This window comes from Malaya genurostris, chromosome 3 (genome assembly GCF_030247185.1).
Source record: "Malaya genurostris strain Urasoe2022 chromosome 3, Malgen_1.1, whole genome shotgun sequence".
Lineage (NCBI taxonomy): Eukaryota > Metazoa > Arthropoda > Insecta > Diptera > Culicidae > Malaya > Malaya genurostris.
The window spans coordinates 115,634,567-115,657,691 of NC_080572.1; the positions used below are offsets into that span (position 1 = coordinate 115,634,567).

The 23,125-nt window shown below is 36.0% G+C and overlaps 1 protein-coding gene across 4 annotated transcripts in view; it reads right to left on the reverse strand.

The window, feature by feature from the left end:
* LOC131438842 (F-box/LRR-repeat protein 16) overlaps positions 1-23,125 on the reverse strand; it is a 105,346-nt gene that overhangs the window by 79,424 nt on the left and 2,797 nt on the right. Inside the window, exons 1-2 of one of the 4 annotated variants that reach the window (XM_058609176.1) lie at positions 12,698-12,827; positions 6,237-7,711 (exon numbers count right to left, since the gene is read on the reverse strand). In XM_058609176.1, the coding sequence (XP_058465159.1) occupies positions 6,237-7,055 (819 nt within the window). In that variant the 5' untranslated portion in view covers positions 7,056-7,711; positions 12,698-12,827. Of the gene's footprint in view, positions 1-6,236; positions 7,712-12,315; positions 12,637-12,697; positions 12,828-23,125 lie in introns of those variants that run through there. The other 3 variants (XM_058609175.1, XM_058609174.1, XM_058609173.1) reach the window with 3 other exon arrangements.

Genomic DNA, 23,125 nt, shown 5'->3' on the forward strand with positions numbered 1-23,125 from the left:
TTGCTTATGTTTCAATTTCAACCAATCACGAGCTGGTCCGAAACTGGCTCTTGACAGGGCTTGTATTGTGAATCCTCACACGAACGAAGCAACAAAAAAACATCTACTGTGAACACTTTGCTTGACATAGCTGAATGAGAGACCTATATTAGAGAGAAACTGCGGATGCGTGAGAATATATGCTACTGAGCAGACCAATTCCCCCTGCCAAGTAAATTGTCTGTGCTCTCAGTCTCAGTTAACACATGAACTAAGCAATCCATGACAATGTAATGAAATGAAGGGTTCGCTCTCGTTAGTATTGTACGAGAAACAAGGCCTTGCTTCACGGCGTGCTACAAGACGCGAAGTAAAGTAATATAGGCAATGTTTACGGTGTTTTAACAGTGTAGGTTTACAGAAATCATTTTTGAACATAATGTTCGCATTCCAAGACCGAATTTGATCACACGTCAAACATACTTTAAACATTTTATAGCAGAAGTTTTGCATTTGAGTCCATTTTCAAACCAATAAATTTGTTTCATGGGAACTTACACTGTGCATATACTTTTTGCTTTTTTATTTATGACTTCTGGTCAATCAGTAATTTTTACTTTTTTCGGTTTTTAACGATATCAAACTAAATAGAGATTATAAGAAGAGAAAGAATATGAAAATTATAGAGCCATAGTACTCAAGGAAGAGCAAGGATGTGAAGAATAAAGTGCGGAAAAGTGAGACGTGATAAGGGTCATTTAAGTAAGCAGAAGGCTTCTCGTATCTAAACTTTAACCTTCTACCAGAGGAGTCGAACTTAGGCATCTTAGCGAGTCTCTGATATGTCAGAAAGTAAAGGCAAAGGTCGTTTGCCATTTACTATCCGAACCGGTTTGCCATTTACTATCCCGGTTAGGATAGTAAATGGGAGTGAAACTCTTTTGTTAATATTCGTTGCTTCAATTTGCAAGCCCTGGTTATTTTCCTTTCGAACTTGGTTAGTAACAAAGTTGTGGTTTTTATATCTTGTGGAAAACCGAGCATAGAGAGGTGCACATAAGAATGGGACAATATATTGATTTCAGCTCCACCAAACGTTTCGTGTTCCTTTTGGGTTCCATAACCACCATGCAAAATTTTAGCTCAATCGGTGAAACTATATTTTCGCGCCCGAGGTTTAAAGTTTGTATAGGATTTAGTATGGAGAAATCTACTTTTTACAAAAAAAAATCGGCTAGAGATCAACCTATGGGCTCTAAAAATCAGTACATGTATCATTTTTGTAGAAAATTTAATGAGGAAGAAAAGCTTCGAAGACTGCAAAACAATCCGACATTTATAGACAAAGTTTTTAAAGGAAAACCGACACAAGATCCGAACGATGGTTCATTTCTTAATATATCTAGCATCACTGCTGCTAGTGGTGGTAATATGATTTTGTTTTCTTTTATTATGCTATAACGCTTGATCTGAGTTGTTTGAAGTCTTCACGATAGTAACTCATCTTCAGGAATCAGGAATCAGAACTACTTGGCTCAAGTGGCACGTTCCCCTAGTTATTTGGAGATTTGTGCCTTGCCGTAGCTTCTCATAAATTTTCTGATGAGAAGGGAAGGATAAAACGAACATGGAAAGAAATTGTGAAGTGGGTGAGGTGGAAAAACAGCACAAAACATAAAGAAACAAGTCGTTCTGCATCCCCGAAAGGATGCTGAACGATCCGCAGGTGCAAAAATGCACAGGTCATAAAACCTCCAACCCCCTAGAGGATTTAGAGATTTTACAAAAGCGACATCATGTATCAGTATGTACGAGCAGAAGTAGAATTCGGCACCCCATAAAGGATGCCAAACAATCTGCTTAAACCTTTTTAAGGTCATTACAGAAAGGATTCATTCACTCCAGGCAGAACGATGAACCCTTCTGACTATAGCTCCTTACCACATTGGGTGAGAAACGAAAGAATATCCTATAATTTTAGCTCCGCGTACACAGACTCAACCATGTATGGAAAACTAAAAACCCGGATACGCAGTTGCGTCAATGCGGGACAGTTACATCTCAGATGATATGAAGTACCGTAATCACATTCACACGAATCACAAGAATAATACTCAGCACGCTATATAGTAGCCATGTGATAATTGAGTTTGCAATGTCCAGTCAGAGCTCTGATCAGAATACTGCAATGATGCTTGGAAAAATGCAGTAGATCATTGCTTTTGAAATACTAAGGTCTTCGATTTGAGTTCGACATGCGATCACTAGATTCGACCGTGAATCATTCGAACTGAGTGCTTTTAAGGCTGCCTGACTGTCGGAACAAAAATAAATTCATTTACCACAGAAGGGCCGATTGTATTCCACACAAAATCGCATAGATTTCTGCTTGGAACATAGTAATCTACCAAGTGATTGAGACTGCTCTAGCTTCATTTCACGACAGTAGACACCAGCACCAGCACGACCATTCAACAGAGAACCGTCAAACTATGTGTTCATCAAGTTGTCGTTCCAAATAACCAGACAACCATTCCTCACGAAGAGGATTGCTCACATTGAATGTTTTGAAAGGAAAACTGCATGTGAGACTTAGGTCACTAGGAGCGAGTAAATACTCATCCCAGGTAACCATTTGAGACCACAAGCGAGTGTGGCTAGTAGCATAGTCTATAGGGTTACTGTTCCAAAGCCCTGTAACCTTTAGACGGTATGCACAAGATAATGCTTCTTATTTTATGAACACATGTAGTAGTTTAATGAACAGTAGCGCCTCTAGAGCAGCAGTAGGAGTTGTCGTGAATGCTCCTGTCATCGCCATCAGGATAATCCTTTGGAGATGATTTAGCTTTGACTGAACTGTCGCAACTTCTCCTCTCTGCCTCCATACAAGTTAAAATTCGTCTAACGATAGTTGTGTAGATCCAATCAATGTATCTGGGTTTGAGCTCTTATGATTTTCCGAAATTGGCCGGAAACCATGCGAGCTCTTTCAATCCTGAAGTCAATATGAGCAGACCAATTCAGTTTTGCATCAAGAATGACCCCGGCGTATTTAACTTGATCAACCACAGTAACCTCTAAACCAAAGAACTGTAACGGACGAGCTCCTGTGATTATCCTACGATGAGTGAAAAGCACCATTGATGTTTTGCCCGGATTTACAGATAATCCAACCTGACAACACCATTGCTCAACAGATCGCAGGCCTTGCTGCATAAAATAAAAGAGAGTGTTAATGCTTATACCGGTCATCAATATATGATAATCGTCGGCAAAACCGTAGGTCGGGAATCCAAGATAATTGAGTTTCCTTTACAAACCATCAGCGACTACCGATCCATACAACTGGGGATTGTACACCACCTTGAGGACACCCACAGACACTCAGCGTTCTTATCTCTGCTTGCCGGAGCGATGAACAAAGTCGTCGATTGCTAAGCATTGCGTGTATCCAATTCGTTATGCCATGACCACGAGCTGCTTCCAAATTGAATTGAAGGACTCGATACCAAAGGCACCGTTAATATCTAGGAAAACTCCCAAACAAGATTGCTTTTGTGTGAAAGATTTTTCAATGTTGTAACAGGGTTCACTTTCCACGCTGGTAAGCATGTTGCATTCCATTTAGCGGATGCACGTCCAAACTAACATTTATGATATAGTGAAGTCTCAGTTGTTAGTGATGGCTCCATACATCCTGGAAAGTGAGTGTTGAAAAGCTAGTGAAGTACATCACCTTCATCAGACAAGTACTCACCATCTAAAGTTCTTAAGAAGCCGACATTAAAAAGGCTCAGACGATCGAAGAGCTTTTTTGTAAGCCCTTCGAGCCGTCACGAATGCCCCTGACCCATCTCTGCGTCGGTGGCTCCAAGCTCTTCTGCATAGTTTCCTTAGTCTAGCTCAGCATTCTACCAAGTCTAGTTCAGCATCCCATCAAGGAGTTCCTCTAGTAGCTCGCACAATCCGAAATGGACAAGCCTCTTCATATGCTGCAATTATGAGTGAGTTTGTCTTGTCAACAACATTTTCCAAATCAATTGGGGTTTGAATTGTTGGTTGGTACCCGTAAAATCTTGTCGCATATTTAACTTTTGAATTATCAAAGAAGATGTACTTATGATCAGATAACGAAGGTTCGAGCCCATCGGAGACAAGCCAATTCACCAACTCATGCGCAATTCTATCAGAGCAGAGAGTTACGTCCAAAACCAAATCTCGCAAAAGTTGGACGATTTCCTGCATTGACTATGTGCGGGTTTGTACTGCTCACAAATTCTTTCATATCAGAGCCTCTCGAATTTATATCTGTGCTGCCCCAAATGGTGAGCATTGATGTCACTGCCGATTATAAGCAGTAAATCACATTTGCAGCAGTATGATACAACCTTTTTTAAGTCATCGCTTGGCAAAGGTTGGTTATGCAGTAAATATGCCGAACAATAGACATATTTTCTGCCTATGCCATCAGTAGTCGTACTAACTGTGACAGCACAAATATCCCGAGTTGTGTGCTTCGATATGAGAGAAACATCGAGAGCACTATTCGCAAGTATGCATGCTCGCGGCATTTCACGTGGCTCAGTCATACCATTCTTTTTGAAGGCAATGAAAACTGGGTTTAACAACTTTCCAACGTAGAAATTTCCTTTTTGGAAATATTATTCTTGAATTAAAGCTATAGAAGCTTTATCTTCTTGCAGAAGTCTGGATAGATTCATAGTTGCTGTACGCTTATGCTGGAGATTGATTTGTGCTACTCTAACTATTATCAACTAAAGTAATGAACACTCCATGTCCTGCAATTATCATATAACAACTAGAAGAAACCAAATATATTGGCTTATAATCGCCTATAGCAAACCATGGAAGAATTTTTTTAAATGATTTAATCATTTAAATCCCACGAGTTACAAAGAATGAAATCGGCCACTGTGCCAGAGCTTCGCTTAACACAGTAAAGGCAAAACCCAAGATATTCCGTTCACGACTGCATTGTGTAACCTCCTGCAGCCAGACATCGGCACTGAAATACACCTTGACTTGGGAGTTCCTATTTTATTGGCATTTTACGACATGGAACAGGAAACCAGTGGATCAATTCTTGGTAAAAAATGATTCCGCCGGATGCCACACGGCTTACCCGTTTGGTGAACTTATACCACCGGTACAGGTGGACCGTAGCGTTATTCTTAGCCAGTTGGGAAACCGTTACCGACACTACATGCCTATCTAGGCTTCTCAGAAAGGAAGTTGACATTGATGGTCAACTTCCATGGGTGGTCGAGCAGCAAAAGAAAATGTTTTTTGTAGAAAAAGTTATTGAAGGAAAACCGACACAAGGCCCGAACGATGGCTCATTCCTTAATATATCTAGCATCACTGCTGCTAGTGGTGATAATATGATTTTGTTTTCTTTTATTATGCTCTACCGATTGATCTGAGTTGTTTGATGTCTTCACGATAGTTACCCATCTTTGAATGAAGATTCTTTTTAAGTGACAAACCATGCTCCAAACCTCACGTTAAACCCTCCACCGGGAAGACAATGACACAGAATCACTGGCCTGGTTTGTAAACGGATATCGGAACCGAGCAAGCTTCCTTAGTTTGGGGAATCTCCGTCGGTTTAGATTAGATCTGGGTCGAATAAATTTGTGACCTAGTACCAGTCTTGGGTCTTCGGGTGCCAACGAACCGGTAGGTGCTACACTACATGAGTGCTGCGCTTAAGAACGGCATTTATGTCAATCCTTTTATTTCTCTGACATTACCCATCCCGTAATGTTTTATTTCTCCACTATTTGTGAACGAAAGACCATATAAAAATTCAAATATTTTTTTTTTATCTAACTTTAGAGTTATTAAAAGAAATTTTCTGGAAGAAGTAATTGATTTTTGCTCTATTCTCGAATGTAAATTTGAAACATGTTAACCCCTTTCCTGTTCTTGTGTGTGAAAAAGAAGGTTTCAAAGTAGCTTTTTCTTATGAACCATATTCCTGAATATTAATTGGCTTTTGAATTACGCATTATCATTTTTTTTAAATACGGGTTGTTGTACTACTTTAATAAACTTTCATGTGATGAAGTAGCATGAAGAATGATTTACAATGTCATGTTCGAAGTAAAACTTGGCATAATTTTCTTGCGAAGCTACTTTATCTCTTCATATTACTGAAACTCCAAATACAGTACCATCATCAACTGTTTGAAAGCATAAACTGCATTAGTGATAATTATTTCGGAACTAACCTGCAAGTGATCCAGTAATGCCTCCAATCCTCGGTCGCTGATGGACGAACATCGTAAACTAAGCGAGTGTACGTGTTTTGAGGCGAGAGGAAAAGAGTGCACCAGATCCAGTGCATCCTCGTCGGTTGCTCCCATAAGAGAAACGGCGTGGAAACTTCGTCGGATTAGTGAGTTATAGAGTTTCACTCGATCCTGATTCGTGATTTGACGCAGTTCGCGACACTGTAGGACCGGAACTAAACCACTCCAGTAACGAGGCGAACGATAGAGCATGTCGCGCCATTTTTGGCAAACTTGTGCTAAACTGCAGCGTTCGAATGACGAAAAGTAGAGGAAGAATCGATTGAGAAACCGTTCGTCTTGAAGCAATTGTTCGATAGTAATAATTTGAGGAGGAGGGGGAGCTGGTGCCATCAGTTTACCACTGTGCACATTTAACACTCCGTGATGGTTCATATTACTATTAGTACTGTAGTGCTGGTGGTGAAGTGCAATTTTTCGGGTTGTTTGCGGCGTGTTAGATTGTGATTTACTGCTGGAAGATCCTTTCCCACTGTTTGACATATTGGTCGTCATATTACCAGTTATTCTGGAAGGTTTCTCTGGTGCGTTTCCAGAGGTTACCGATTGTGCTGAATTGTTGCTACTAGATCCACCACAGAGCACATTTGTGACACGTTCCATTACGCTTGTCTTCTCACCAGATTTACCACTTCCACTGCCATGATGATGTTTCGAACGCAAACCCAAGCCATTAATACGTTTGGAAAGCTCAGCCGAAGCGCGTTCGACTACTCCTTGTGCAGATATGGAGGACATTTTTAATGTCCACCTTCGATCACTTTAGAACTTTTTTTCAGCAGTTCACTTCGATCACTTATCGATTGTAAATTAGTATTCTATAAAAAAAACTCCTCTAAATTAGCAACGAATTTTATCACAAGCACATCGATTTTTTGCTTCTTACTGTTTTTTTTGCTTATTTTCCTGCACAATTATGCCTTATTTTTCCCTGCACGATTATGCTGCAGAGAACAAAAGAACTTATGCAATCGTATCCGCACTAGCTTCACTAGCTGATTTTTCTTCACCCTTCTTCGTTATCCAAATAATAGATTTACCACCGCAAAACTATTCCTGCAAACCGTTCAGTACTACACCATATCACTGGATTCCACTCGATTAAATTTTCTTTCAATCAAACTTCGAGAAGTTAGCGACAAGGCTTGAGAATAAACAATTGAAGATACCAAAAGCACAAAACAACTGAGCATAATCAACTGGGATGCGATTTTTATGTTATTTTTCGCAGCACAGCTCGACCGAATCGTAACGAAATATCCCTCTTTGACCGAACGAAGTCCAAATCAGTCGCGGTCGGAAGTCACTACACGGTGTGTTTGCTTGCACTCCTCGCGCTTCGAGCGCCACTGTCTGTCTGCGTGTACTGCTATTCTGTAGGGTCTCGCTGAGTCCTGCAAAGAAAAGGGGAAAGCAGCGAAACATTAAATCCTTGCTCGGTAAAAAGGAAAATGCTCTGCTTTCCACGCTGCTTGGCGATAAACGTAGCACACCAATACTAGCACGTGTTTGTCTGCAGACTAACAGGCAACACAGATAATGTAATCGATTTTCCCGATTTCCCGCATGTGCGTAGTCCAAGCAAATTGATAGCAGCTACTGTCTATTTTTGGTATTGTTTACTAGTACTAGTGTTGAATTTGACATGAAAAAAATTTATAATTGACATAAATAGTTGATATCACATTAGACGAGAAATCGTTTACTAAAAAGATATATTCTTTGGCTTAAAGGTTTCAAGTTAAAAACGAGCTATGTAAAACAATTCTCCTAAATTAACGAATTTCAATATCGATAGATTACACACGTTCTCACGATCAAATTCCCAGACATCTATAGATTTTATTGGTTATTTGAAGGTACTAGTACTTACAACGCAAAATAAAATCTCCGGTCAGTTAAAACCAAATTTTCTCGAACAACATTCTGAAGGGAGACTTCGGTTTTGACAGGCTTATTAGACGATTCTTATTTCGTTTTCGCTTGATGCAAAACCTAAACCAGTGTCCAATCCGAAAACTTTTTCAACGTTATCGAATTGCAATTCGAGTTAGTTTCGAACCTGATTCTTATATGGGGTTTGCTCACATCCCCTTTGCTAAGTGCGAACTCAACACAATTTCGTGAAAAGTGTTTGTTTGAGGAAACTAACCTGGGTCAGTTTCAGTTTTTTTTTTCAAACAAAAACGGCATTAGTGTGCAGGATAATTGCATGATACTACTGTTATTACAAATCTTTCCATGAACTACGAATCTTATAAATCACAATAAAACAATATTAACAATATTAAGTATCTATAAGTATCCTCTAAGAGTGTTTTCTGAAACGATTCGAGATATTACAGGAAGTTATAACTTGACTGTTCAAAATACTTTCCTATTGTTCTTGCATAAAAACAAAAAAAATGGTTTGAATTTCAACTAACATAACCTACAAATAGAAACAACTTTTAGCTAAATTTAGAATTTATTTATTCATCGCTCTAAATGACGGTGTGAAAGGGTTCGGATAAAATTTTATAGAATCCTACGGAACCATAAAACTTTCATTTGAATCTAAATTTGTAAAAATTGGTTTAGCAATTTCTGTGAAAATCAAGTGAGCTCCTTTTTGGAATTTTGACCAATATTTTCGGAACTTCCATTACCAGGAACCGATAAAACCGAAATCAATGTTTTGCTTTCAACTGATCATATCTGCACAATTCGAAAATTTCGCAATTAGTTCAGAGGAGTTAGTAAGTTGTTTCAATGTCATGTATTGAAACACGCTCTTTAATTTAAAATTTTACGCTTATCACCCAATTATTCCGGAGCCTGACATCATATCCAGGTAAAATTCAATAGCGTTCTATGGGATCGTAGATTAGATTCACTAAGTTTGTGAATGCTGGCTCAGCCCTCTCTGAGAAGATTGAGTACATATTCGTGCAGTGCACATATCACCATGTCATATGAATCTAAGTTTGTGAAAATCGGTTCAACCACCTTCGACAAAATCAAGTGAATATATTTTTGCACGTGCAGCCTTTGTATATAAAAAAAGCAAAAACAATTCTATATTCAGAGTTGTTATAGCTCGCTTCAGAATTGTTGTAGACAGTCTTAATTTTTTTTCGATACAAACATAATGGAAAACAGATTGAATTACCTTTTTTATGTTGCGGTTATAAATACTAAAACATTATTATCATTGAATGTCTTGCAAAATTAATCTTATTCACAGTCGTCTGTCAATAAATTACCGGATTTTTGTAAATGTTTTAGTAATTTTCAGTGAATCAATTGATAATAATGGAGAATTTCATTTAACATTGCTGACTACATAGATAAGAATCATAACTGTCAAGTTGATTTATTTTTAATAGTGAAAAAGAAAAAAAAAGTGTTTCATCAACGAAACTATACATGAAACGCTCAATTTGTTGTAATTTCTGCAATAACCTGAAGGTAAGCATATTTTCCTGTATATATATTTTCAATTTGGTTGCTGATCTATTGATACAAAATATGACACGCAGCCCACCTGGGTTCGATTCCCAACCCCGCACATAGGGTCAGGAAACTTTTCTGGCCCGAAGAGGCGAATGACCTCAAGGATAAAACCACTATAATTTAAACAAAAAAAATATGACGGTTAGAAAAAAATTGACGATTGATTATTGCGCTGCCATCAAATGTTGTTTTCCGATGATCTATCGATAGAATTAACATTTTCAGCAGTTCATCTGTTGAAAACTCGTCAAAAGATTTAATAATTACTAAGTAAAATTCAGTGTGTAGAGTTTATATTTCAGCTCTCAAGCAAAATGTCTGATGATCACACAATTTACAGGATCCATATCGATGATCCATAATATGATCTGTATTTATCACATTATATCATTATTTCATCGAACGAGGATAATGAATGATGAACAAGTCAGGATGTTCAATTTAACGTTTACCGATACTGAAAATTCAGCTGCACTGCACGACAATCTGTGCAGAAGTTTGATAAAAGCATCGAATAGAAATAGCAATGATAATACATTTTTATCGATCCACGTGTTTTCTGCATCAATATTCAGAACCGAATTGTGCCTAATTTTGATTCCAAGCGCCATCTCATCGTGCTTCGTCCAAAACCTCTGCTGTTAGGATATGGTGGAAAAATCGACTACATTAAAATATCCGTACATACTTTCAGGAAGACAATGCCGTACATACTTTCAAGAAGACCTTTCATTTGCAACTAGTTTGGTCGAAATCGGTCCAGTCGTCTCTGAGATCAACGCTTCTTTATTTTGCACACACTCACAGAAATTTACTTAGTTCGTCGATCTGGTATATGAAACTCGGCCCTCGGAAAAGTTTTTCCAAAGTTTGAGCGAATTCTACATCTATATGTATGATTTGATGTGTACAATATCTTCAGTCCTGATCAATCAAATAAAAATGCTCAAACTAAATTCGAAAGATTGTCGATTTGGTTTGTAACCCAGTAAATTCGAACATCGGATGAACCGAAGCTTACGATTGCATTTCGTACAACATTTACGGTTACACTGTGTCTTGCTAGAGCATAAGAGTGAAGAAGATAGCAAAACAAGGAGGGGGCTGATACCAGGCCCTGTAAGATTGGAATGATATCAATCTTCAGTTCAGCAACGCCATCGCACGGCATCACATTGAACATATCATGTCGATTGTATGGGTGCGCAGTGCGTTTTTTATCTTCATAATTTTGAAGGCACACTGCTTAAGCTCTAAGATGTCGAGGGTTATGCACGATGCTTTTATTATCGTGACGAATTTGATATTTCTCTCGCCTACTTGCATGTAAAAGAATCTATGCGGGCTCGCATGAGGGCGCCATGCTCGACAAAGGATGTTGCCAAGGATTTGTTCGTGAAATGTGAGAGCTTGATATCTTGTTAATATGAAGTCTTTGATGATACTCTACAGCTCGCCATCGGGACGACATCGACCTGATAATGACAATGCGTTTTTAAGTTCACACGGTTGATGCAAATGGTGCAAAATTATCCAATGACGGCGATGATCGTTGCGTTGCAATCGGACCAATATCGTGGCCGATGATTGAACCGAAGCGACTCGACAAAATTCACTGGGAAAATAACTGAGCAATGTCTGGAAAAATCTAGATTTGCAAATGTCTGCAACAAAATCATGCCTGCAGCAAATTTTAGAAATCTACAGATTTGCAGAGATGCATACTACAGTAGCATTATCGCCCACCAGGTGTTTTTGAATGAACTCATGTTCCGGAAAGTACTACACACGTGGATGTAACGTAAGAAATAATTGAACAAGAGCAGCATGTTCAAAGTAATTCTCGTTAGTGTTAATTAAAATCGGAATTTAATCTGAAAAATGTGTATCACATATCAAAAAATATTATCATTATCATTGTATTCATATCTCTTGTTTGAAATTCAGTATTTTCGGTAAACAGTTCATTTGATTAACTTCACTCAAGTAATTCCGACAAAAATCGATGCAATAATGAATTGAATCTATTCGCTCTTTGTATGAGTAAGTTATTTTATCCTTTCCCCCATTACACATGAGTAGACTTATCTACGAATAAAATCCCTGAATTGCGAAAGCAAATGATGTCTTATTGGTAATAACCAAATCATGTAGCAACTTATTGTGAGACGTATCAAGTTACTATGTTCGGTATGATGATGATGGATTTTTGATTATCATTTAGATAACTCGTTCTGCTCACACCTTTGTAGGGGTATGAGGTGGGACCATCATCATCACTTATCGTAGCAATTCAAATTTAATTCATATTGTAATAAATAATACATGTACAAAAAACTTCAACAATATATTATTCATAAAGCATGAATTTTATGTAATATGAGAAAAAATGATTACAATATTACAATTACTTCTACACTTCAACATTGAAAAATTTACATTTTCATATTAATTTTAACGAAAAGAAGCACAAAAATCTCCTACCCTATTTGACGCAACTTACACTCACACCAGTTCATTCAACCCGTTCGTCCTGGCGGGCTGTCAATGCCACATCCTATGCATCACGGTACGCAAGCGAACAAATCACTATTTCGTGCTTTGATGTTAGTAACGCGCTTCTAACAAACCCATTGCAGTACGCGAACTTTCCACGCTGATTTGCGTCGACCATGTAGCCAAATATGTACCGGAAAACTCCACTAGCGACTCACCGACGACCGATACACTCCATTTGAATAATAAATGAACGCGTGTGGCTACTCCCGGCACCTAGGAAACCCTTTGGCATACTGAACTCCACCGTCGCTCACAGGAACGCGACAGATTCCACTCTCAGATATTTGAAAACAATTCAAAAATTTTATTTATACATCATTTCGTACCGTGTTTCCTGCTACGAAAGTCCGACACCAGCCAGAAATCGATGTCAGTAGAACCTACGTATTCGCACATTTATTTAGTAGTGGTAAACGTCGGACTTGAAGTCAACGAAGACAAAAATGTTCTGCTAACGATTTGGTTTCGTGTGACAAAGCCACACACTCATAGGTTAGTATATATAATGCTAAGTTCGAAGTGCAGGCCTACACTTTTCTTGTGTTAAGGAAAGACTGTGCGCTCTAGCATTAAAAACAAAATGCCAATGATGCACTAACAATATTATATTGATGTTATAAATGTTCCTTAAATTGTTTCCTGTTTAATTCCTACTTTGCATTTTCGTTTTATAAACGTGAATTTAAATTCGAATAGTATTTCTCTCCGCTAGATGAATTAGTCCTCTTCATAATGTAATATCGCTATACTCGTACGAGGAGCTGGGAAAATTATAACAAACTCATGGTGGGTATGTGACCCAAACACGCTCTGTAGTAACGAGTGAAACCCCGTACTCGATAATGGATTTATTTCCGTCAACAAGAGAATAATAAAAATGTCACAAGTGAGTTTACTCACCAAAATAGTAGATGAGAAGGACGTAGTTTTGGACATTTTTAATGGCATATAAATTTGATCAGGTACTTTATTGAATGTATACCCAACAAGTATTAAATTCATTTGACGCCTAAATATAAATGAGTTCTCCAAATACATTGAAATTTATTGTGTTGTCTTCTTCTGCATTTTGTATTTGCTTTTGATCAAGATCTAACATAAAATGATATTTCGTCAAGATATCAGTTTTACTTATCAGTAACCAAAAAAGACACACTACAAAACCGACTAAAGAGAAGAGTTGTTGAAAACAGTCTACGAAAGTTTACAAGGGTAGGGTTCGGGAGCACCAGATTTCTGGTTACGGGGTTTAGAGATTTATGAACGGTTCCTTAGGACATTTCCTTTCACATTGTCTCAAAGATGGACTGAAAAATGAATTCTTACTCGATCGCTCGTTTCTGAGTGCTCGAACAATCCGACTGACAGTGACATTATAAATGACATTGCATTTTCGCTCACTTTATGAATATTACTAATGCAAGCAATTTTCAACAGTTTATTATAAATAAAACTGGTTACTTACCAGTTCTTTAGCCGCGAGACTCGAAGATTAAAATCTTTATAATTCACTCAATTCCCGAGAAATTTCCAAACCAAACAGTGGGGAAATTCATTCGAAATCGGTTGTCGTACTGGAGTCTGCATTGTTTCGAATTTCTTACTAAATTCCACATGGAATCGGATTTTATTCGGAACTAATTCTGAACTGATAATGTGTGCTAACGATATAAAATATTTCATACATTTGGGCTCTTGATATAAAATTGTACGATATTAGCCAAATTCAAATCTTGGCGAACAACACTCATAATATTATTATTTACGTTTTATTTTGCTCATAATATGATGATCTCATGAGACACGTATCATGATTTTAATAATTTCCTAATCATGGTACCAGGAATTTGAGAATTTGAGTATTCGTTTGGCTCCTCAAGAATTTGCTAGTCGCACGCGAATAGCTCTTGGCTCCTGGAAATCTTTTCTGGCTACCTAGAATTTCATTGATTCAATGTGTAAGTCTTTTTCAAGGTTACCAGAATCACTAACAGTCTTTTTGAAGACTAACAATTAGTCAGCCTTTCTCAAGGCTATACAAAGAGTGAGATTCTAATATAATCAGTCTTTTTTAAGACTAAGAAATTAATCAGCCTTTTTAAGGCTAGCCATTCAAAGAATTATTCTTCGAGCTAATCAGTCTTTATTAAGACTTATCCAAACTAGGAGTCTAATCGAAGACTAATTTAGCCTAGAAAATGCCTGTGTCCAACCGGAAAGGCAACAAGCCAAAAGCTAAAAATAATTCAACACGGAAGAAATTACAATCCGTTATTCAAAATTTTCCTAATAACATTGACGATCTTATAGAATCTGAATGTAAAAATAAAAGACAACGGACGGACTTCCCCTCCGTTGAACCTATGCCGTCTAACAATATTTACGATATTCTTCCTGAATCTGATTGTAGCGACATAAAAGAAAATTCTTCGAAAATTCCCAAAATGAACGCTTGTCGTTCTGGGAAGAAACAACAATTTATGCCACCAGTGACGGTGATGATTTCTGACTTCAAAGCATTCCGTACTGAGCTTTCACTTTTCTCCCGGAAGTAAAAGTATAATTTCAAATCGGAAGAAGAGGAGAATATTGATTCTTGGTTGATGGATTGGAAGATTACGAACGTCTTATTCGATATTTGTCCGAGAAACTTCATAAATTTTATTCATATGATGTAAAATCAGACAGACCCTTCAAGGATGTCTTGAAAGGCTTATCAAATGATCAAAGTACTGATGAAATTGAAAATGAACTAAAAGAATTGCTTGGTTTTGCCCCTTCCCAAGTAATAGTTTTGAAAAAAGAGCGAATGGTACTTCTAAACCACGCTATGGAATTTCCCATGAACTTCACCTAATACACTTCAATCGTAGTGATGTAAACAATTTGAAAACTTTAGAAAAAGTACTTTTCATTTCCCACATTAAAATTCATTGGGAACATTATAAACGGCATAATGGTATTGCAAACTTAACGCAATGTCGTCGTTGCCAAGGTTTCGGCCATAGTACCATAAACTGTCATATACACATACGGTGTTTGAATTGTGGTAAATCGCATTCGAAAGACGTATGTTTAATGAATTAAACCACTGATAAATTTTCATGTTCAAATTGCGATGGAAACCATAAACCCAATTATTCGAAATGTCCAGTCAGGGAAGAAATTTTAAACGCTCGTTCGCTTAGACAACAAGTCAAATCTATAACCTTACATTTACAAAACATACCTGAAAATCAAAAAAACGATACAAATGCCACGGCTAATACTTCTAAGGCACATATTTCTTCGAATTTAAAACAAAAACCAGGTACGCCTTCCAATTCGTCTTCTAATGAAAACAATTTAATGACAGGTAGATCGACCACGTCATCATCTTCTTCTAATGACAGTTACCCTTTTGTAACAGGTAGACAACTACCACTTAATTCTTCTAATATAAATAAACAAAAAACAGGAATGCCTTCCAGTTCGTCTTCTAACGAAAAAAATCGTTAATAGCGTTAATAGCAATTTCACTAGCGTAACAGGTAGACCTACCAATATTCCTTTAATGCCATTCGGTTCCTTAAACGAAATCGATTTAGGCGACATAACGGAACATAAAATGATCAACCTACAAGGTCAACTTTTTCTAATGATCGTTCGAATGAATTCGACTTCATCACTTTTTTAAGCATTTCAAGTTGGATGGTAATTTTCAAATAATAATATAATTTTAAATTTAACAGTGATGTTAAATATGTATCTTAATATTTTAAATTAGAATGCTCGATCTTTAAAATCGAGTGAAGATAAATTTTATAATTTTCTCAAAGTTCACAAAATTCATATTGCCATTGTGACAAAAACATTTCTTAAACCAAATGTCAAATTGAAAAACATTCCACATTCTGTGGTTCATCGATTTGACAGGTTTACTGGAATGGGTGGTGGAGTTACCATTTTTGTCCAACGGCAAATTAAACATCGAATTTTACCTTCTTTCAATACTAAAGTTATTGAAAGCTTGGGAATTGAAGTTGAAACCATTCATGGAATTTATTTCATCGCTGGAGCATATTTGCCATTGCAATGCACCGGCGAACAATTAAATTTCTTTAAAGGCGATTTGCAAAAGCTCTCAAGATATCGACCGAAATTTTTCGTAACAGGGGACTTAAATGCTAAGCATGTCCAGTGGAATTGTAGGCAAAATAACAGTAATGGTAAAATACTTCATAATCAACTCTCAGCTGGTTACTTCACTGTTCTTCATCCCAGTAATCCGACTTGCTTCTCTTCCGTGAAAAATCCCTCTACAATTGATCTGGTTCTAATAAATCAAAGACCCATTTGTAGTGAACCGAGTACACATGCTGACTTTGACTCAGATCATCTTCCTGTAACATCCAGACTTTCCAACGAAGCTTTAATTAATCCAATTAGTTCTATATTCAACTACCATAGAGCTAATTGGTTTGAATACAGATCTCACATTGAAAATCATGTGGATCATGAAATTATTTTAGAAAATTCTGCGGACATCGACACAGCAATAGATAATTTGAATCATTACATTATCGAAGCTAGAAATTTTTCAGTTCCCAAAGCTCAAACTAAATTAAATTCTTCTATCATCGATGACAATCTTCAACTGCTCATTCGGTTGAAGAATGTTCGTCGACGACAATATCAACGTTCTTGTGATCCTATTATGAAAAACATAGTTAAGGATTTACAAAAAGAAATTAAACATAGATTTACTCTTTTGCGAAATGAAAATTTCGCTAAAGAAGTTGAACAAATTAAACCATATTCTAAACCTTTCTGGAAACTTTCTAAGGTTCTCAAGAAACCTCAGAAACCAATTCCTGCTCTCAAAGAAGGAAATCGAATATTTCTTACAAATTGCGAAAAAGCTCAAAAACATGCTCATCAGTTGGAGAGTGTCGACAATTTTAATTTGAACGTTGTGCGTCCTATTGAAAATGAAGTCTCACTGAAATATGATCATATTTCAACTCAAGTGTTATTACAAGATGACATTAATGGGACGAATTTTGAAGAAATTACCTAAATCAACACGGAACGACCGAAATTAGCTCTGCGCCTAATTCGTATTACTGTTTTTGAATTAGTTGATTTTAACAACAAAATTTCCAAAATAACTATAAAATTAGTTAAAATTGAGAATTTACTTTGCTGAAAAAACTCTTATTTTTAGAGAATGTGTTTAGTTGGTGAATATCCTGGACACAAACCAGCAATATTTCAATCCAACACGAAATTCTCATTGACAACTAATTTTGTTATTAAAATCAGAAAATTTGTTTCTATTTATCTATCACCATCATTACTGAAGGACAGCACAAAGAAACCAAAACTGAAATGGGTATTATTAACAGGTTTATTAGCCAAAAACTCATGAGAAGTGTCAAAGCAAAACAATCCATTAAAAAGCTAAAAAGGACAATCTTATTGAAACTGCTTGAAAATTGTTTTGATGTTTTTCGCATGTGTTCGATATATCTTTATTTAAATTTCTAAACCGATATGTAAAAATGTCGTAAAGTGTTAGTGGAAATCGTATTTATTCAGAATTTGTGCGCACTTGAAGCGATTGTGCGTAATAATGTTTTTACGCGGAACAGTCAAGTGAATTTCGAATGTTCCACTCTAATTGTGATGAAGTTTTTTTGTATCTTCAAACCTTCCGAGCTGCGCCGTCCGGTATACTATTTGTATTCGGTTTTTGTTTTCCGAGTGCTCAAAGTTTTCAGTGAGAATGAAGAAAACAGTGATTAAGAAGAAAAAAATTCAAAACGATGTTTACGTTTCGTTTACGTCTTTTTCTCCAATACAACATCGTATTTATACCTGCCAATATAGAAAAGACAACCGCGTCTGAAAATTTTTCGGCAGTAGTGTGCCATCTAGTGGCTAGTAGTCATTGCGGTGTTACCGTTTCGGTGACAGGGCGCCATATAGCTGCAGATTGCAGAAGCCAATTCAACCATTCATATTGGTTGAAAACAACATTATATTTCTTTAATTCAACTAAAAAATTAGTTGATTGGAAATGAAATGTGCCTTAGCTAAGAAATGACAGCACGTTTAATTTGTGAATTCAACTAAAAAAAATAGTCATTTCAACAAATATTTTATTATTATTAAGGGAATGAGTATAAAAAATCTAAATCAGCAAAAGTAAGATTTTTTTAGTTGTCTCAAAAAATAACTAACTAAAATCAGCAAATCAACTAAATTTTTCGCGAAAATGCTGATTCCGGTCGTTCCGTGAAATGTTGAGAAACTTAAAAACATGAAGGCTCCTGGTAATGATGGAATTTTTAATATTCTTATCAAAAATCTTCCCGGTGTTGCCTTGAGACTCCTGGTTAAAATTTTCAACAAGTGTTTTTCATTAGCTTACTTCCCAAAAAGAACTAAAATCGTTAAAGTAAATCCTATCCTCAAACCTGATAAAAAGCCAGCAGAAGCATAAAGTTATCGACCAATTAGTTTACTTTCTTCTATCAGTAAACTTTTTGAAAGAAATATTTTGTTGTCTCATATAAATAAGAATGCATTTTTTTTACCAGAGCAGTTTGGATTTCGTCAAGAACATTCAACTACTCATCAACTTGTAAGAGTAACGAACATGATAAAAGCAAATAAATCTTCTGCGTTATCCACTGGAGTCGCTCTTTTAGACATAGAAAAAGCATTCGACAGTGTTTGGCACAAAGGTTTAATAGCAAAAATGTCAGATTTCCAGTTTCCTATTTATTTGATCAAAATAATTCAAAATTATTTAACTGATCGTACTCTTCAGGTTAGCTATCAGAATTGTAAATTTGAATTGCTACCCGATCGAGCAGGTGTTCCGCAGCTCCAATCTTGTATAATATTTTCACTTCTGATCTACCCGTTGGTTGTCAGAAATCGCTATTCTGTGACGACACACGTCTGTTCGCCGCAGGTAGAAATCTAAGAGTGATCTGCAGTTGCCTACAAAGAAGCTTAAATATTTTCAGTGATTATCTGTCAAAATGGAAAATTAAATCCTCATAAGCCAAGAGTTTCTTTTCTCAAACCAAACAATAATCACATTCTCAAATTGAATGGCTTTGAATTGACATGGTCTGATGAAGCAAAATACTTAGGTTTAACGTATGACAAAAAACTAACTTTCACTCACTTCACTCATATTGAAGGAATCCAGGCAAAGTGTAATAAATATATTAAATGTTTATATCCTCCTTCATAATCAACTCTCAGCTCCGTCTAAAAACAAATTATTGATTTATAAACAAATTTTCAGATTTTATGCAGTACCAATTTGGTCAAGTTGTCGCTTCAAAAAATTCAAAATAAAATTCTGAAAATGATTTTGAAGCGTCCTCCCTGGTTTAGTACAAATCAGTTACATAGACTCACAAATATTCAGACTTTCCAACGAAGCATTAGATGTAATGTCACATAATATTATAAGCAAATTTCGACAAAAATCGATGCAATCTTCAATTGAATTGATGCGCTCTCTGTATTAGTTAGTAAGGTAGTATATAAGTTCCTTTTTCCCATTACACAATACAAGTAGGTTTACAATTTTCCCCACACAAAAATCATAGAATTGCGGAAGCAAATGATGTCGTCAAGGTAATAACCAAATCATGTATATAATAGGGCTGAAAAGTCACCACTTGTGGCTGAACACCCAATTTAAATCTTAATAATTTAATTTTAACTCATATTCGAATAGATAATAATTTTAAAAAAATATTTATAATGTAGCACATTTTCATCGATTGATAAATAATAATGATAGTTCAACTGATATCGTTAGGAATCTTCTCTGCGCTTGAGTGGAACTATGAACTTATTCATTTTTATTGAGTAAATACTTTATTAAAAATTCTATCAATTTTCTCTTGTTTGTCTTGATTTTTCACACAGTAAAAAATGAATAATTTCATTCCATACAAGATATGTGCACAGCTAAATCAAACCATAGTTTATCAGTCACATTTTTCTATTAATCAATATAAAGATGTATTCAACACCGCCAAAGCAACATCACTGTATGTGAACAATTTGACTTACGGTTTTCTGACACAAAAGCATTGTTTTAAAAAAATGGTTAGAAAGAACAGTACATAAAAAATCTACATCAAATGAGAAAAATCCCTAAATGTCGCTTTTGACAAAATCACTCGGAACCTCTTGTTCAGTAGTAGTATTTGGAAACGATTCGAGAATCGGTTGACTCTTGATCGGCAATCAGGGGCCGCGTTATGCACAGAAAAAATGAAATTTACTCGACATGTAAATCGATGGTACTATGAAATAGACCTAATTTTAATTTTTTTTTTGTTTAGATTATAGAGGTTTTAACCTTGAGGTCATTCGCCTCTTCGGGCCAGAAAAGTTTCCTGACCCTATGTGCGGGGTTGGGAATCGAACCCAGGTGGGCTGCGTGAAAGGCATCGACTTATCCATCACGCTATACCCGTCCCCTAATAATTGAATATTTGATTAAAAACCCTCATCGATGCAGAACAGAATTAGAATGAATTGATTATTCAACAAATAAGACTATAGATATAATTAACGATTGGTTCTACTTTTAAAATATTTTGAAATATAAAAACCTGTTTCAATCCACCTAGTGGTTTAATGACCTTTCTCATTAACATTTCATGAGCAACCAATGCAAGTTCCGATAGAGTTTTTGACAATTTATTTCCAGAACCGGAACTTGGATATCATCACAGTCGTAAAGAGTTTTTGCGATTATTAAAAAACCACACGGAACGACCGAAATTAGCTCTGCGCCTAATTCGTATTACTGTTTTTGAATTAGTTGATTTTAACAACAAAATTTCCAAAATAACTATAAAATTAGTTAAAATTTAGAATTTACTGTGCTGAAAAAAACTCTTATTTTTAGAGAAAGTGTTTAGTTGGCGAATATTCTGGACACAAACCAGCAATATCTCAATCCAACACGAAATTCTCATTGACAACTAATTTCGTTATTAAAATCAGAAACTTTGATTCTATTTATCTATCACCGTCATTACTGAAGGACAGCAGTGTCAAAGCAAAACAATCCATTAAAAAGCTAAAAGGGACAGTCGTGTTGAAACTGCTCGCAAATTGTTTAGATGTTTTTCGCATGTGTTACGATATATCCCTATATAATTTTCTAAACCGATATGTAAAAATGACGTAAACTGTTAGTGGAAAGTGTATTTATTCAGAATTTGTGCGCAGTTAAAGCGATTGTGGGTAATAATGTTTTTTACGCGAAACAGTGAAGTGAGTTTCGAATGTTGCACTCTAATTGTACACGTCAAATGATGTTTTTTTGTATCTTCTCCGGTGTACTATTTGTATTCGGTTTTTGTTTTCCGAGTGCTCAAAGTTTTCACTGAGAGAGTCGATTTCGCGAAGTCGAATGAAGAAAACAGCGATTTAGAAGTAAAATTTTCAAAAAGAAGTTTATGTTTCGCTTATGTCTTTTTCTCCAATACAACATCGTATTTATACCTACCAATATAGAAAAGATAACCGCGACTGAAATTTTTTTCGGTAGTAGTGTGCCATCTAGTGGCTAGTAGTCATTACGGTGTTAACGAGCGCCATATAGCTGCTAATTGCAGAAACCAATTCAACCATTTATGATGGTTGAAAACAACGTTTTATTTCTCTAATTCAACTAAAAAATTAGTTGAATTGATATGAAGCGTGCCTTAGCTAAGAAATGACAGCACGTTTAATTGGTGAATTCAACAAAAAAAATAACCATTTCAACGAATATTTTATTATTATTAAGAAAATTAGAATTAAAAAATCTAAATTAGCAAAAGTAAGATTTTTTTAGTTGTCTCAAAAAATAACTAACTAAAATCAGAAAATCAACTAATTTTTTCGCCAAAATGCTAATTTCGGTCTTTCCGTGCAGGCTTACGAGCTCAAATAGTTGTAAAATTTGATTTGAAAATTTCGTTTTTATCTGTGACGTAAATTTTATGACAATTAGGTATTTTGACCTACATATAATAGATTCAGCGAAAAAATTCCATTCAAATGTTGATTATAAAGACAAAGACTTTTGTTGAATTGAAGCTGACTGATTTACATCTCATGCACTTTTACGATTGAGCCAACTAACCAAAAAACGAAAACCTGTGCTCTTGTTACTGCTGTAAATGCAATTCAAGTAAAATAAGGATTCATATTTTTCAAATAGCATCATGAAACATTCTTTATGATTGGTTTTTTAATTTTGTTATTATTATCAATATAATCATTTGTAATTACAGCATGTGTGTAAATATTATTGACTGTTTCCATTGACAATATTACTACACAGCAGCTGTTGAAATTTCATAAATATCGCGAGAAAATACCACCGGTTTTGCATCGTCATTTTGTATGACGGTTTGAAAGTTTCAACACTCATCGCCCTATAATTTCGGAACCACAAGTCGGATCTGGATAAAATTGCACAGTATCTTTTATGACCTTGAATTAAAATTGAATCAAGCTGTGTTAAAATCAGTTTAGCTGAGGAATCGAAGTGTGTTCCGTTTTGAGACCCTTCTTCACTCTTGTCGGTGCTTTCGGAACCAGAAACCGGGGATTAGTTGTCCCAAAGTAGGTTTTCACGGTGATTACTCAGCCTTTCTATATTAGAAAAGCAAAAATGTAACACGCTACTGGTACGATTAATCAAGAAGTTTACGTCAACGAGCGTTTTTAAA